The 17,841-nt window shown below is 34.0% G+C and overlaps 2 protein-coding genes across 3 annotated transcripts; one reads left to right on the plus strand and one right to left on the minus strand.

Annotated features, from left to right (window-relative positions):
* Window positions 1–1,471: 1,471 nt before the first annotated feature.
* On the plus strand, window positions 1,472–3,307 carry LOC113696639 (probable disease resistance protein At1g58390). Its single transcript, XM_027216023.1, has one exon. The coding sequence runs from the start codon at window positions 1,472–1,474 to the stop codon at window positions 3,305–3,307; it is 1,836 nt and encodes a 611-aa protein (XP_027071824.1).
* A 2,616-nt stretch (window positions 3,308–5,923) lies between these two features.
* Window positions 5,924–10,033, minus strand: LOC113696640 (phosphatidylinositol 4-kinase gamma 1-like). Of its 2 annotated transcripts, XM_072055684.1 has the most exons (4): window positions 9,717–10,033; window positions 8,865–8,915; window positions 8,657–8,721; window positions 5,924–7,944 (listed from the first exon to the last, which is right to left on the minus strand). In XM_072055684.1, the coding sequence occupies exon 4, from the start codon at window positions 7,835–7,837 to the stop codon at window positions 6,170–6,172; it is 1,668 nt and encodes a 555-aa protein (XP_071911785.1). In that variant the 5' UTR covers window positions 7,838–7,944; window positions 8,657–8,721; window positions 8,865–8,915; window positions 9,717–10,033; the 3' UTR covers window positions 5,924–6,169. The 2 variants fall into 2 exon arrangements, with proteins under 2 accessions (XP_071911785.1, XP_027071825.1); XM_027216024.2 differs by lacking the exons at window positions 8,657–8,721; window positions 8,865–8,915.
* Window positions 10,034–17,841: the final 7,808 nt, after the last annotated feature.

Here is a 17,841-nt window from a genome sequence, read left to right on the forward strand (position 1 = left end):
TGACTCCTCAATCTTCATCCGGGTTTAGCTATACACAAGAGAGGATGAATCGAACTACTCTAAAACTATCCTACCTAACCTAAATTAAAGGACTAAAAAACTAACTAAGAACTACATTTTGTGTGGTATTTCTTCCACCTTCAAAAACTCTCTTGGTTCTTGAAACAATGGTGTTTATATAGAGAAAAAATGATCCAAAAGATGAATCTAGGGCATCAACGTTACCGTTAAAAAGTCTGCAAATTCATCCCTCAAAAGATGTGAAATAATAAAGCTAGAACTAAGTTGAGTATATTGCAGCCGAAATTTCTGACTAGAATCCCTCCTAGAATCCTACTGTGAGTACTTGGCCGAATTGAATCCAACGCAAGATCCGGCCAGGGATTCTGCTAGGGACTCTATTCCCCTGTTTTGTCAACTTTTGTTCAGTGTTTGCCTTGAATCCCTCCAACAATCCAATCCGGCCAAGGATTTTGCGAGGGATTCGATCCGAGCATTTCTTGTGCAATAAACTTGGATTCTTCATCTTTTCGTGAGCAACTTTGGCCTTCAAAATCTACCATTTTCACACACTTTTAAACTTCAAGGAGTACAACTCGAGTTCATCTCACGTTCAAGTTCATGCTCATTCTTCAAATCCTACAAAAAGATAAAAAAACATGTGCGAGTAAAAGGGATAAAATCTCATTTAAGTACTAGATTGCACTTAGAATCAATTCTAATAAAAATGGACCATTTTCTTCTTATAATATTGTAAAAGTAACTAAAAGTGACATAAAATATCATCCAAATATCACTCACAATAGTCAATTATCACCGGCCAACAACAGTGCCCCTAACATCCTTCATAACCTGCTCCACTGCCACTTCAGGAGGAAACACAAGCAGTTTGAGCAGAGTCAAACTTCTATAATATCAACGCTTACAAACAGTTGCAACACAAACCACCCTTCTCATTGACCATACAAAAGAATCCTGGGACCAATTCAAAATCAGTTGGCGCTCTATAGGCCAGGAAGTATTTCTGCGCAGCCTCCTAAACAACACCAGAAATTATGGAAAATAGAATACCAGATGCAATAAAGATTCTGGAGCGACGCAGCCCAATTGACAACTGGGATAAACTGCCATCTCCCAAGAGTAAACATCCTTTTATGTTGTCTAATACCCTTAACTCTGGCTTCTTAGTTATCCTAAGAATTCTATCTCACCACGAAGAAACAAAAAGATACCATTATGTAGAGTGTTTATTTATGTATAAATGCTTATTTTTAATAGATATATAAACCAGACGCTGTTATAGTTAAACAGGCATGTAAAGTGTTAATTAGCTGGTACACAAGTTAATTCAATTTACTGCACGTACATTGAGCACCCAGACACTTCTCAAAGTAATAAGACTAATAGAGCTCATTATCTCTGTTTGACAGAACATGAAGATTTACAAAAATTGGAAAATTTAGGGAAGGAAATGGTGAAAGCATGTGGGGGTCTTCCATTGGCCGTGATAGTACTCGGCGGAACGCTTGCCACCAAGCAGAACTTGAAGGAATGGGAAAGCGTGAACAACAACGTTAGAGCTTATCTTGGAAGAGGAAAAAGCATTATGGAAGAAGGAAATCTGCACAAGATATTAGCTTTAAGCTACAATGACTTGCCCTACAAGTTGAAGCCTTGCTTCCTTTACCTAAGCAGATATGAAGAAGACTATGACATAGATACGGAGGAATTGGACAAGCTATGGATGGCAGAGGGTCTAATATCAACAAAAGATCGGATTGGTGAAGAATCAATGATGGATGTAGCAGAAAGATGCTTGGGAGAATTAGTAACACGGTGCATGGTTCAAGGCAAAGCCCCTGCTGATGATGTGATGCTGTCCTACATTGGAAGATCATTCGCATCGTGCCGCCTTCATGACTTAATGAGAGACCTATGTTTGCTCAAGGCCAAAGAAGAGAATTTCTTGCTACCCGTAAGTTGTCATGATGATGGAATTCTCGATGAGCATGTAGATATTTCTTCTTTGGCTAGTAACGATCACACACAAGTTTACCGACTGGTCATCCGTTTTTCAGAAAAGAGTGTAAGGAAATTTGTCCCCCTAGTTGAGAAGAGAAATACTAGGTACCTAAGGTCAGTTGTCTTAATGGCGTCAGGTGTGCAACTAAAGGAAGGGCGTGTTGATAAGATAATGAAGTCTCAAATCAATCAGTTCAAAATGCTTAGAGTGTTGGCCGTTGAAGGGTTCGATCACTTGAGGCTCCCAAAAGCTATTGGGAAGCTGATCCACTTGCGTTACTTGAGTTTAAGAGGTTCAGTTTTCTTACGTTTACCATCATCCTTGGGCAATTTACGATACTTGCAAACACTTGATTTTCGAGATTGCCCTAGATGTAGAATACCGGATGTGCTGTGGAAGATGAGACAACTTAGGTACCTGTATCTTCCGGATGCATACGGGACGCATAAGCTGGGTAAGTTAAAGCTGAATTTGTTCTGCAAAAAGTTGCGACTCAAGGGATTAGACAAGCTTGAGATACTGGAAAACTTCTGTCCTCTTTCTTGTTCATCTCAAGATATATCCACGTTGAAGAACCTTCGAGTTCTATCAGCAGTGGTGGACATGGACTTTGACGAGCACTTCCCCACAGGAATACATAGATTGATGTCAAATTCAGACCACGCACGTAGCACATCCCTAAGCATTGTCTCTAGAAGAGATTCAGCAGCCACCGCAGCCTTAACCAAGGAGAACTTGTCAGATGTTGTTGGTCAATGTTTCTCTCGTCGCAATCTTCAAGTCTTAGAGGTAAAGGGTCCCATGGCCAATTTCCCCAAGTACGATGCCCAGTACATGTATGCAAGCCTTGTTGACATGACATTAACAGAAATCGAGATAGAGGAAGATCCCATGAAAACACTGGAAAGGCTTCCTAATCTACGGTCACTTCTCTTGGCATATGGATCTTTTCTCGGGAAAGAGATGAGGTGCAAGGCAACAGGTTTTGGCCAACTTAGATTTTTTCGTCTTTTTGGTCTAACGAACTTGGTGAAGTGGATTGTTGACGAAGGAGCCATGCCCAACCTTTCGGTCTTGACGATTAATTGTTGTCCAAAGCTGGAGATAGTTCCGAATGGATTGAGATTCATTAAAACCCTGAAAGAGTTGATAGTTGTGTCGATGCCCGAGCGATTCACAAACAGGATCCAAGCGGTAAATGGTGCAGATCAGGGACAGGATTTTGACAAAGTCTCCCACATACCCTCCATTATTGTCAACGGATGCCGGATATTTGACCCCTGACATTCTCCGTATTTTAATTATTTCATCAGTCCTCCGGTCCAATAGAGTGTCAAAATGGGTGATTTGGACAGGTTTGAGTTGGGTAAAATGAGTAATGGGTATAAGTGAGTCAACCCATTTATACCCATTTAATTAGATGGGTATAAATGGGTAAGTCAAAAAATGAATTGGGTAACCCAATTACCCATTTATAACCCATTTATTTTAACTTTTTGTAAACTCATTTAAATTCATTTTTGCAAACTAAGTTATCAATTTATACCGCTCTTTGAACCCATCATTAGTTTTAAATATTTACCTATAATACTCAATAAGCCTAATTACCAATTTTTTTTCCATTTATACTCTATGTCGGAAAATTACATATTATTTAATAGTTGAATAATAAGAATATAAAAATGTGAACTAAGTACTATTAAAGTTAATATAAAAACTTAATCCAAAAAATTTGAATCCCTAACATTTTTAAATTTAAATTTTCATTTTAGAAAGATAAGAAAAGAGGTTAAAACTTATCATAAATTGGTAATGCTGAAAAATGAGCAAGTTAATAAACTAAGAGAAAATAAAATAACAAGATAAAACCAACAAATAATAATAATAATGAAACAAAAATAGTTAACATCATGACAAAATGAAAAATTTGAAAAAAAAAGTGGGTGGGGGAAGAGAAGAGACTTGGGAGAAGAGAATTCTAAATGGGTTAATTAGATTTGATGGGTTACCCAATAATGCCTATTTAATAAATGGGTATTATTGGGTAACCCATTTATACCCATATATAAAAATTTAAGATACCTATACCCATTTATTCATGGACGGGTATGGATAAATTTAGTTAAGTGGATTGGTTTGCCATCTATACTGTCCACTGAGGGGATTATTATTAATCGGGTACCTCTCTCTTGTCCACAATTCTAGTTTCTTTTGGGAACTTTACTTCAATTTATGGTTGGAACCAATGACGGAGCTAGGGGGCTGATGGGGGCATGGCCCTAAGTTTTGAAAAATTTAGTTTATAGTGTGTAAATATATGTATAAAATAGAATTGGCCCCTCCTAATTTTTTACAATTTTAGTTTATATTATGAGAGTTCATATATATATATATATATATATATATATTAGCCACCTTTGAATTAATTTTTTTCTTAAAAAGTTTATTTATTTATTTTTACATGCATTTATAATTAAAGTTAATATTTGATATTTTTAAATGTCATACATTTAAATGAATGAAAATTATTTTGAACACAGCATATTAAGAAAATTTTATTAGAAAATTTTTGACCCCCTGAAAAAAAAAATTTGGCTCCGTCACTGGTTGGAGCCAAAATCATGACTTTGCTTTTCGTCATCATATATATATATATATATATAATCCATTATTATTGCCCTTTCTTCAACTAAACCAAGTTTATAAAGTCACAAGTTGCACGGGCAAGTGCCTCTCAGAATAATTTCTTTTTGTTTATTAGCATCTCCACCTTAAGATATACACTCAGTCATTTGTTCTTTATTTGATTCATTAAGCCTTACATGATACTAGAATATGGTCCTAATTGATTTCACTTCTTGTTATTAGGATCAACTTGACGGGCAAGCGTAATATCCTGCTCAAATATGACTCAAACTTTTTCTATGCAGTACAACTTTGTCAAGCCTCCTGTTGAAGTGCCTAAATTTGTATTTAATTATGTGAGTCTTATGTCAGTATGATTTTCACTCAGCCTATGTTTTGCAGCTTTCTTAATGTAATTTGTCGAATAAGAGTGAGTTTGTACTATAATTCAATATTGATTGTATTTTTAATTGATGAATTTTTTGAAAAAAAAAAACTTTTTTTCCTCAATAATGACTTCACAATTGATGTCTTTTCATAGACTATAGATCTCTTGTTACACTTAAAAGTGTAGCACTCATGTTACACACCTACATGTGGTAACACTTGTCCTCTTCAAATGCTGGTAATAACTAATATAGTTGGTTTTAACTCCTCCGAACTCCCAAAACAATCAACTCAAGTTAAATGCATTACTAGTGGACATATTTCAGCCGATTAAAAAAAAAAATCGACTCTTTCGGCTCCTCTCCCTCTTTCATGAGGTTGCTTCTCCCTCCTTCTAAAATCCTTCTCATAAAAAAACTTGAAAAAAAAAAGCTTCATCTTAGTGTGATGGCTAGAAATTAAAATTGAAAAGAAATTTTGTGCTATTGGTCTCCTCCTCCTCCTTTCTTCTTTTGTCCATGCAATGCTTGTCCTTTTGGTTTTCTATTTTTTGTTTAAATTTAAGGTAACTGATGCTGATCTAGGTGATATTCGATTTCTTGGCAGGAGATGGATTTTTTATAAGAAGGATTAAGGATTTGGGAGAAGATGGAGGAGAGACATGTTCACCATTTCTCATCATGACTTTACAACCGCCGAGAATGAACCATTAAAGGTAATAATGAAGCAAGTCACTAAAAGAATATTAATCTGCCAACAGCATCTCTTGCTAAAAGTGAATGATTACAAGTCCATAAAAGATTCTGTTACCTACCAAAAACAGCTTTCACATACAATTTATTGTCAATCATCAGTATCATTTGATAATAAGTTTCAACAGTATCAATACAAGATCAAACGCATTTATGTTTCTTCCATATTTGCGTATCAATAAAAAACAAACAGAACTAAGCATATGCCAGGAAGCAAAACAGAACAGACAGATGGAAAGGATGGCCTTTATTTGCCAATCCCTTTTCCATACAAATCTAGTTTGGTTATATCTACAATTTTATCCGTGTGAGTCAATGCTTGGTTTCTATTATACAGCAGGTACCATTTCTACTTACATTCCTAAACTTGAAATATTCTTCTTCAGAACTCACAAGAAGTTCCTAACCTTTGCTTTGACAAGCACATGCACTTTCTTGCCTCCAAAAACTCCGGCAAAAGCTTCTGAAAATTCTCCAAGAATAACTCCCATTCTTCATTACTCATCTCTCCAAAAGAAATTCCTCCATTATCATTGCTGTGATTGAGTCCTGCAAAACTCATGCTCCTCATGAATACCCCGCCTAACTTGTGTTCAGAAGCAGCGTAACCATTTTCTGTTCCACTCTCTTCCACGATGTTGTGGTAATCATTATCATTGTCATCGTTTTGGTGGCTGTCTTCCTCTTTTGAAAGGAGCAATTCTGAGTCACTTAATTTGGTTACTAACCTTTCAGACAAAAACCTTAGTATTTTTGCTGGCTTACCTGGCTTAGGGGAGCTTTCTAACGATTCAGGAAAATCTGAGGAGCCATCTTTTTTATCATCGAATTGGAAAACTTCATTGTCTTCTTCAACCTGATCACCATTATCAGAGGTTATTCTTCCACACAGGCTACTCTTCGCATCCATACAGAGATTCTCAAATGCACTCCAATTTTCTTCCCCTCCATTAAACTCTCGAGTCATCATTTCACCAATATCAGCAAGGCACATTCCAGAATCAGCAGCCTGCTTCAAGAATATGGTACACAGCACAAGAATCTGAATGGATGACTCCCTAATTGATGGAATCGTGGTTTTCAGAAGTTCTGCATCTTTGAATGGATCAAGGCTGGATATATACTCTATTTCAGATTCTGAAAATGGTACTAAGGCCTGTGGCCAATGCAACCATTCAAAATATGGATCATCAAGTAATTCAGGTAAACAGAATCCATGATCTATGGGCACAAGCTCAGCTACTCCACCAGAATAAGCCTCTTGCCCTTTCCTCACCAAAATGTTCCCAGCATGCCTATCAAGATTAAGCAGTCTTATATCCAATATTCCTATATGATGAACAGAGCTGACAGAGAAGCCAGAAGGGCCTAAATCCCCTGCATCAGAATCATGATCCACAAACCGCTGAATTGAGGCAATCTTATAAGGTGGAGTTAAGATCGAATCTGGACCATTTACGTTAAACTTGACTTGAGACATCTTAACTAGTGCGGTTGGAGGGACACCAGCAAAGCCACCATGATCAAGAAGATAAGCAGCCAATTCACGGATGCCTGTTTCACCTACCCTGATGGAGCGCTTCATGCCAGGTTGGCCTAACATCCGACCTGCAAAGCCTTTAGGATTATTCAAGGCTAAAGGTTCCTCATCCACAGGTTTTGCAACAGCTATAGTATCACCATTTCTAGACCTAATAAAGTAGGCACCCCCAAGTCCAGTTGACACCGGCTCGGGATTAACACCAGAGGCCATAGCTATCGCGACCTCCACTACTAGAGCACGTACCCTGGGAGCTCCATTTCCTGCAATAATTTCAATCCTTGAATTTGAATCAAACTCTTCCTCCACCATAGTGGAAATAGACAGGCATGGGGTGGAGAAGCTTTTGTGGATGGAGTTGAAGTCAAAGGCATCCTTGATTGATTTCACGAGACTTGTATTCTTAGATTCCAACATAGCGTAGTCAATTTGAGGGTAAGATGGGAGTTTACATCTTGGAGGTCGGCGAAATGGCTTGAAGACATGGTTTTGATCAACTGCAACAGCCATATTGAGCAATTCCTTGCAATTCAGAACAACTATAATACATGCTAACGACAGCTTCCTAAAAGGATCCCTAGAGGGTTAATCTGACTGGGAGATTAGCCATCACATTTCTGCAATTAAGATAAAACAATCAATTCAAGGTAATGATTCCATTATCACAACAGATTTATTAGTATAAAAAATATCAGAATAGGATCAGTAGTTTCTTTCAACTAATATCAGAACTCATATGGTAAATGTTCACTGTGCTATAGACATTAATCATGAACCTGCTTTCCACCCTCAGAAAATAGGAATCCAAAAGCCACATGCATTCTATGTGCAATTTCTTAATTTTACAGAGTTTTCAAGCAGCAATAAATAATCTAGTCTTTTCAATTTTTCCAGCCATGATTCTCTATGTTTGATTTACAAGTCCCTAATGCAAGATCTTTTTTGTAATCGACCAAGTTCACGACTGGATTTTCACAAAAGAAAGTAAAAAGAAAAATGGAAGAATTAGTAAAGCATTTGCTTCAGTTTTGCAATCTTTCTCCCCCTCTCCTTGAGCATATAAATCTTATTTTTACAGTCCAATCTAAATGAGTTATTTTTTCCCTTCTAGATTACTATTATTGTTCCGAAGCTAAGAAGGTGTTCCGAAATCTTTGGATCCATTTTTCCCCTATTATAACCAATAGGTATTCAACCTGCTAGCAGAAAATCTCTAATTTCTTGTCAGTAATAATCAACTTGAATAAGCAACCAGAAATTGCCTCAAATACAAAAGGCAAAACCAATATTTGCTTCTAAATTTGTGATTTAAAAATTTCAAAAACATACTTGAATTCGCTTTAACTAGGTTGAAAATATCGATATCGGGAAGCATATTGCTAGTCTCCGAGCACCTGTAACAAATCATAGAAATCATTGTAATCTAGCCTATGATCAATCCCCTTTAGAAACAGAAAGAAAAAAATAAATGAAAAATGCTTGTGAAAAAAAAAAGAACAGAAAATCAATGCCTTTTTGTTACATGATTAGGACATACCATATTATATATCAGTCCCTCGCTCCTCCGCTTAAAAATCGCCACAAATGACTGCAACATATTTTTATAGTAGGGAAAGGTCATTAATATCATGCATGCCTGATTTAATCTTTGCAGTAATGTATGAGGGTGGGAAATTGGGGGATGCATTCCATTCCAATTCCGGCTATTTGCTGGCAAAGAGCACATGATATTGCTAATTGTAATTGCAGTTGTGATTATTGAAATTTTTAGCACCAAGAAATATAACCATTTACAATTGTATTAGAAATTTTTAGATCCCTGAACCCTGAGAGACAATTATGAATGTTGCACATGAAAACCAAATTAGTGTCTTAATGGTCTTTACAACTAATCAATACCAAATGACAATTTATCGAATCTTAATCATTTTTCGTTTCTTCTATTGCCAGTCTATGAACATCAATTCATCACTAATATAATTATCTTAGCAATTCAATTTCCCAAACTATAACAGCATTCCACCTTCATATGTTTAAGTCATTTGCATAATCACCAAAAAATTACCTAACATTGTATTTGGTAATCCCTAAGAATTATTTATTTGTAATCAAACTACCTTTCGAATTTACTCAGATCACAATTTTCCCTTAAAAAAAAGGTAGATCCCATCTTAATTATAAACATTCCCACTTCCTATTTCAGTTTTATTTTCCATATTTTTCCCTCTCAGAAAAACCTGATGGTGCAATGGATCCCACATTTACATTCATGCACAACAAAAACCTAAACAATCCCAAAAAAAAAGCCAATCGTAAAATCCGGAAAAAAAAAAACCAGATCGAGAAAACAAGAAATTGAGTAAATTCAAGAAATGAAGGAGAAACCGACCCTGAACACTGGTGAGGCATTCAGGATGACGAACGGCAACGGGAGAGCGAATTATTCCGTTACCGAAAACTTCCTAAGAGACGAGCCCCCTCTTCTCCTTTTACCCCTTCAATTTTTGTTTGTTTTCTTTTCTTGTTCTGGACACCTTCTCTTCCCTATAAATCTCTCACGAAAATTATGGCACTAACTTTCTTTAAACCTATTTTTACGGTAACTATGTACTTCCTATCTATGGTAATCTATGGTCGTTTTTTCCTGATTGGAGTAAATTCAAAATGTTTGTTGGAATTCCAAGATTTCACTAGAAAATATGGCATTACATGGGGTTCATTTTTTTTTTTTGTAATTTGATGGATCATCTTCATGTGTCTCTCAAGTGTCACCCGCTTTTGTAGGTCTTTCTCCCATTTGAAATACAGTTACGATTATGACCAGAATTATATCAGTAGGAAATTTTGATATTCCTCAAAGATGTTCACCGGATTCTTTGTTTAAATATTTTTAGTCCAAACATTTCTTTTTTTAATTTTAAGGAATGACACCCAAATATTTATTTTAAGTTAATTCTAGTTCAAAAATATGACAAATTTATAGGCTCTATTTGAATAGAAGGAAAGGCACATGCGAAATTGAAGTGAAGGAAAGTGAGGCAAAGGAAAATGAAAATCAATTTCCCATTTTTTACACATTTGGTTAATAAGAAAAATATTGAGAGAATATAAAAAGTAAATGACAGTTAGTAACAGTTATTGCAAATTCTGTGATTAACTAAATAGTTTCCTTCAAAATCTTGCAATATTTACGGGACACAAAATGTAGGAAAGTACAGGAAAATGCAAGAAAATTTTTCAATATTCCTGCCAACCAAACATGCATGAAGGCAAAAATAACTAACTTTCCTTCACTTTCCTACACTTTTCCCTGCAAACAAACACTAGCTTGACTTGGGTTCTTGTATCATTTTGCTAAGGGTTAATCCTAGAAACTCCCTTAATGTTTGTTCAAAGTTACAATTTACCCCCTAATCTTTAAATCTTTCACTCTATCCCCTATTTTAGTCCACCTCATCAACTTGACATTTAAAATATTGTGAGTTGATAAAAATGCCACCTTGTTGAACCATTAAAATTTCATGATGAAAATGACCCTTAATATGTTCTGTAAGGAAACAAATCCCACAAGCTTGAAAGCCAATTTCTCTAGGTTTATTAGCTTTGTAAGCCAATTGCTCCATATTTTGAGATCTAACAACACCAAAAAAGTCCCCCTTACATCTTTGCAACTTATAGTTGAAAACAAAAGAAAATGTCAAAAAAACTTTAACTTTTATAGCTAGTTTTGGGAGTTTTGGACATAAAAGAAAGGAAAAAAAACTTAAAAGCTGTGAGAGAAAAGAAAAGGTGTTGATTAGGAGTTTAGGGAAAATAGGGAATTAGTTTGGATATATATGCCATTAAATTTTTGTTTAATAGTCATTTATGGAAAGAATTGGTAATTTGAAAATTTTTACAAAGTTTTCTTCAACTTTTTGTCGAAAATCTAAATCAGCTGGTAAATGGGAGCAAAACTTAGGATTAGCTGCACATTCTGTAGTTGTCAGCAGAAGAACAGGAGATAAGGTCAAAGTCTTGTTGTGCACAATAGAATAAATGTTTTTATTTTTAGGACAATAACTCACCCTCGCACAAAGGCGCAGGATTAGGGTGCCCGTGGAAGATACAAAGTAATATAACGGAAATGCATTATAAAAATCTAGTACAACATTTGTAAAACACCTTATCTTAACGTTTCCTGAAATAAAAAAAGGAAATGCCTTAGAAAAATCTAGTACAACATTTGTAAAACATCAAGGTTTTAAAACCCAATCCGAACCACCCAATCAAACTGGTTGAACTATCGATTGGATAGCTGTTTGAGTCCCCAGTGAAATTAAAAAATGGCTTTATTTAGTGATAACTAGTTGACCCAATTGATCCAATCGAGTGAACCATCAAATTGGAACGATTTTTGCTAAACCAGTTTGATTCATTCAATTGGTCAAAATTAAAACAATGAAAAGTAAAAAGAGAAAATGTAACCTAGAAACTAATTAGATAGCTGCAACCTATAATCAACTCAAGTCAAAACCTAAAACTCCAATCTTCTTCCTCTCTTTTATTTCTAAATTTTTATTTAATTTCCTCTAGTTTCCTCTCACACTAATAATCTCACTATTAATCTCTCAAATTCCTCCAACAAAGTTCAGTTTTGTGCCTAAACTATATGCACGGCTTTGATTTCTTAATCTATTATTTTTTTTAGGGATAATATCAGTGGCGCTGGGGGCAGTGGGGGCCCTTAAATTTCTATGATACGTATAAAAATTTGCTGTAATTTCAACTGTGCCCCCTGAAATTTTTGCGTATCTATTGGTTTATAGGCCCCACTGTCCCCCTTAAATTTCTATAATACCTATAAAAATTTGATGTAATTTCAAGTGTGCCCCCTGAAGTTTTGTGTATCTATTGGTTTATATGCTTTTAAAATTGTCTTTGATTTTATCTGTTGTTACAGCTACCGTAAAAAGGGTTTTTTCAATGATGAATATAGTAAAGAATCGGTTACAAAATAGAATGAAAGACACTTGGATGAATAATTTTTTAGTTACCTATATTGAGAAAAATATACCTCGTGAAGTTCAAAATGAAAAGGTTGTAAACCGTTATCAAAATATGAAAACTCGTCATGAGCAATTGTGAATGGTTTAGTTTGCTTTTGAAATAAAATTATTATTACAATAATAATTTTGAGTTTGTCTTTTGATGTTTTTCATGAAATATATGCATCTTTGTACTTGTTGGTGAATATTTTTTTTCCTTAAAAAACTAAAAAAAAGAGTAGGTAAAAAATTTTAGAGTTGCTTTTGCCCCCACTGAAAATTTTTTCTGGCTCCGCGACTGGATAATATCAAAACCTCCCTTGAGGTTTTTCCTAATATCACTTGGTATCTCTGAGTTTTTAAAAATACCACTTGCCTCCCTTAGTAATTACAAAAGGACAATACTAACCATTACTTGATACATAATTCTCTTATCAAATAAATGGAGTTTAAAAAATTTAAAAAAAAAAGAAACAAAAGTCACTTTCTTCTCTTTCTCCTTTCTTCAACATTTTCTCTTACTCATTTTTTTGGATAACTATGCAGTTTTTTGTTCATAAATTATAGTAAATTGAACTTTTTCTATCTTTTAATTTTTGTGACTGTTACATGGTAGTACTACTAGAGATTATTTTTTAGGTGATGGTTTTCTTAGAGTAGACAAAGTGGTTTTGGAGTATTTTTATTTAACAAGCAAAAGGGTAGTTTAGGGTTTTTTAAAAAAAAATTTGTTACACAAATAACAAAAGAAAGGGAGATAAGTGATATTTTTAAAACCTTAAGGGTAGTAGGTGATATTAAGAGAAACCTCAGGGGAGCTTTTTGATATTATCCCTTTTTTTACTTTGTAATTTACTAATTTTCTAAAGTAAGAATCTTGTTTACTTGGAGTCAAACTGGTCACACTGATACATGCTAAAACATTGTGGTTTAGATATAAAATTTTTTTATTAAATTCAGTAATTGTAAACCTTTTCTAAAATATATTTTTTTATAGTTATCCATATTTTTTTTGAAATTTTCTTACTCAATATGACATAATATAGTAGTTTAATCATCAATTTAACATTTTGTTTTCTCATTAACTGTTTTTAACCTTTTCTCTTCTTATTAATCGTGATTTTCTTCTATACCAACATGTATGTAAAATATAGTTAACTTTAATTATCATGGATAAGAATATAATAATTGGAGATAATTTTAACACATACAATAATTGGAGATGAAGAAAATGATTGGCGAATATAGTTGTAAATAGGCATTTTTTTTTATTTACCAACATTTTTGAGATGTAATTTCTTAAAACTTTTCATTTTTCTTATTAGTGTCATAATTGAAATGCAATAACTGTAATTAAAAAATATGGGGGTAATTTAGACATAACAAAAACTAAAACCAAAATATGCTTACATATTCACTCCATATTGCCGACACTCATCATACTTTTTATATAGTAATGATTTTGCTTTGTATCTCTACTTTTCTTTTTGTTTCCTTTATTATAAACTTATTAGCGAAAAGAAACTATAGCGATGATCATATGTCTAAACCTCTATAAAGGGAAGTGCAGATTGCAGATATGATAAAATAGTAATATATGATTTATTTTTTATTTATTTATGACATTAAGGGTTGATAATGGTCAGCCTAATGGTTAAATCAATGATCCGTGATTCAGTAACTTTTCCGATTCAATGAATGGTCTGTATTTTAAAACCTTTGTAAAACATAACCCTTTTTTATGTTTAAATTCAACGCTATTCCTTACTAGATACATGCATTATTTGAAAGTGAAATCAAACGTTTCAAAGGAAAAAAAGGGTTATTATCACTTTACTCCCTTAAACTATATCACTACTATCAGTTTACTCTTTAACGTTATCTTTTAGTTATTTTACCCCCATAAGTAATTCAACTCAATATGTTAAGAAATTTTGGACAAAAATACCCTTTTATTTTATATTATTACTACATTGTTATTACCACTTTATTCGTTTGGATTATAGTGATACAATCACTTTAGTTCATAACATTATTTTCTAGGCATTTTACCTCATCATTAATCTAACTAGTATGGTCAAAAAATTTTAAATATATTTACCCTTTTTATATATAATTAAAAATAAAAAAGTTGGAATAGTTATTCTTCCTTTTTTTCACTTTAAGAGATCGAAAAACATAAAAATAAAAGGTTTTTCTCAAATTACTTTTTTCACACTTATTAATACTAGGAAAAGAAAAAGAGATAGGAAAGAAGGAGAGAAAAAAATTAGATTTTACAAAAAAAGAAAATAAAGAAAAGTCTAACATTATCGTATTACTTTAAGGTTGTCGGAATTAGAATTGGAATTTGGTGGTAAACAAAAAAGTGAAATAATTTTAAAATAATAAAAGTATTTAATTCTTTCTTATTTGTAATTTAAAAAAAAAAAAGAATTGAGCTCTCTCTCCCCCTCTCCCCCTCCCCCTCTCCATCTTTCTATTTTTTTTCAATATTAATAAGATTGCCAAGAAGAAAGAAATTAATACTTTGACTTTTTTTCTTGATACTAAAAAGGAGAAGAGTCATTCTAAATTTTTTATGATTTTTATTATGCAAAGAGGAAGATATTTTCTTCTAAAGTTTTTTAACTTGTTAAGTTGGTTTAATAGTAAGATAAATTGTTTAAAAAATAACTCTATGGGGTAAATTGATAATGAGACTATATTTTATGTGAGTAAAATGATAATAATTTTAAGGATTAAACATGTATTTTAACTTTAATTAACAAACTCCGTTAAATTTGACCGTTAGTCTCAGGGGTAAAGTGACTAAAATATAACGTTAAGGGGTAAATTGATAGTAGTGATATAGTTTAAGAGGGTAAAGTGATAATAACCCGAAAAAAAAAATGACGAAGTGATTCTTTAATACACAAATTGAATAAGAGAAAGTGCTATCAAACATTAGAAAGAAAAAAAAAATGACACAACTAATCCAATTTAGGCAAAGTCACCATAGATAACAATTTAAAGCATCAAGACATTGCCATATGCAGTGGATAGTTGAGAATCACACGTCAGACTCCAATTACACAATTTGATATTACTGAAATTCAAGGAATCCGAACGTCAGGAATATAATTTCTTCCAGCCTTCTGAACAATCACGGGAATTGTCACTTCCGTTTGAGGCAAGAAGACACTTCCTGGCTGGTATTGAAGGCATATTGAAGGTTGAAGGAGGTCTTGGCTATGGCAGCAAGATTCAAACTGATGATATTTTTTTTCGAAAGAAGAGAGATCTAAAGCCTGAAAAACAAAAAAGAATGACAAGCACCTTTAAGTTCTATTAATTTCAGAAACGCAAGATTCAGGCAACTAATCAGAAAAAGGAGCAAAATAGCACCCATTCTCACAAGTTAAAAATTTGAACATACAGTTGAAGCGCTAAAAACAGCACAGCTCATCAAGTCTTCAATCCAAATGTGAAGCATAAATTGTTGATAAAAAATGCATCAAATAAAGGACAATTCATATAAGTAACAATTATCTGACAAGTAACTAAAAACAAATTTTATTTTTGTCAACATAATACTTCACATGTAAAACAAGCACTACCACATTAAATCAATAGGATAAATGAAGTGGTAAAACAGTTGCAACAATTCTTGGTTTCAAGTAAAACACGAAAGCCCAAGAAATAGGAAAATGGAAACATAAAGCTGCAAGTGAGCTTAATAACACTGGTAGGATCAAAGTGTGAGTTTGCAAGTAGTGAATCAGCGGCTGCAAAACAGCATACGGACGGAAGCAAGGCCGGAATATGCCAACCTGCATATTTGCCACCTCAAGCGGAAATCAAATGGTCTTAAAACCATGAAGACAATGGTTGATATTTGGTATGCAGACAATGGTTTAAGATATGATGGCAGCATAAGTATAGATCCGCAGCTTTGGGCACAGTCCTGGTCCAAATGTCTGATTAAACCTGATAAATCAGTTGTACTGGTTATGTAACACCCGTAATTTTCTCTTCATTTTATTTACTAATGTTGGTAGTTAAAGCAAAACTGGATTAGTAATTATTACAAGTTAAATCACTATTAACATAAAAACCTGTCCACTACCCCCAATCAATCAACATTATCAGGAGTAGGAACGTGTGAGTAGATGGGGTAGCAACAAAAAGGTATGGACTCTACTGAGAGTAGTACTTTATCTGACAAAAAATTATAACGAGCACACATTCAATCTTCCTTTCCCTCTTCTATCATAAAACAATAGTGTAGAAAGAGAAGAGAGTAATAGACTTTGGCGACCAATCAGACGTTCAAATGGGTAATTAACCACAAGCACGTCTTGAAACAGTCAATAAGGCTGTTTTGCTTAGGTTTAGTAAATTCCCAACTTGTTAATATCAAGTGTTAATATATATAAAAGCTACTATCGTTTGTAGAAAAAAAAAAAGTAAATTCCCAGCTTGTTATTTTGTTTAATTTTTTAAGATTATGTTTGTATACGTTTTGACCATTGAAGCTATAGGAAGACTCGAGTCCGAAGTAGGATTATTTTTGGGATAATTGTGTTTGATAATTATAAACTCTCTAATGTTGAAATTATAAGGAAATTTATACGTGTTTCTAAGAGTTGAACCTTTTGACGTCCAATCTGCAGAGCAATCAAACTTAGGGCTACAACAATGAAAGCGTGAAAATTGTGGGGTGAAACAAGAAAGAAAGAAAGAAAAACAGAGAGAGAGAGAGAGAGAGAGAGAGAGAAGATCGAAGAATCCAGCTCCTCAATGTAGCTCGCAAACGACAAATAAGCCTTTTTCTAAAAATGGCTGGCCAAGCAGTAGTAGCCGCTATTGCTGTTGTGGCTTCGCACAAGAGGCCAAAGGTTAGAGTTGCCGGCGATGAAGATGATGAAGGTGGTGATAATGGTGATGCCTAGGTTTTGAAAATTAGGATTTCGGGATTTAGGGTTTCAAAATCAATTGACTTTTGAAATTGGGGAAGAAGACCTATTTTTGCAAATGGGTCGGGTTATTTTTCAAGTCACACAAGTCAAAATATATTTAATGAAACGCGTCAAGTATTTAATGGGTTTTCTAAATAGTCTGCCTAATTAAAATCGTTGGGCCAACCACATTCAGACTGGTGCCTTCTTATGCTAGTCAAGATTGAAACCAAACAAAGAACCAGTCAGGCCCGGTGGCTATTGGCACTACAAGAAATTTGGCCTTTTGTGACAACAGAGAAACTTGTCACAATTGAGAAACTTCAGTGACGACTTTTAATGTCATCATAGTTGATCGTGGGTTCACCGTCGATAGTGACAACAAGGGATAAGTCGTCACAATATGGATGACGCGTAACTAGCCCAGTGTGGCTGAAGATCACCATTGTGACGATTGGAAAATAGGTTGTCACTGAAATTCGTCGTATAGTGACAGCTTAGAATATCGTCACAATATGGTTGCGAATTCTAAATTAGTGACAATAAT

The sequence above is a fragment of the Coffea arabica genome, chromosome 6e (assembly GCF_036785885.1).
Source record: "Coffea arabica cultivar ET-39 chromosome 6e, Coffea Arabica ET-39 HiFi, whole genome shotgun sequence".
NCBI classification, from domain to species: domain Eukaryota; kingdom Viridiplantae; phylum Streptophyta; class Magnoliopsida; order Gentianales; family Rubiaceae; genus Coffea; species Coffea arabica.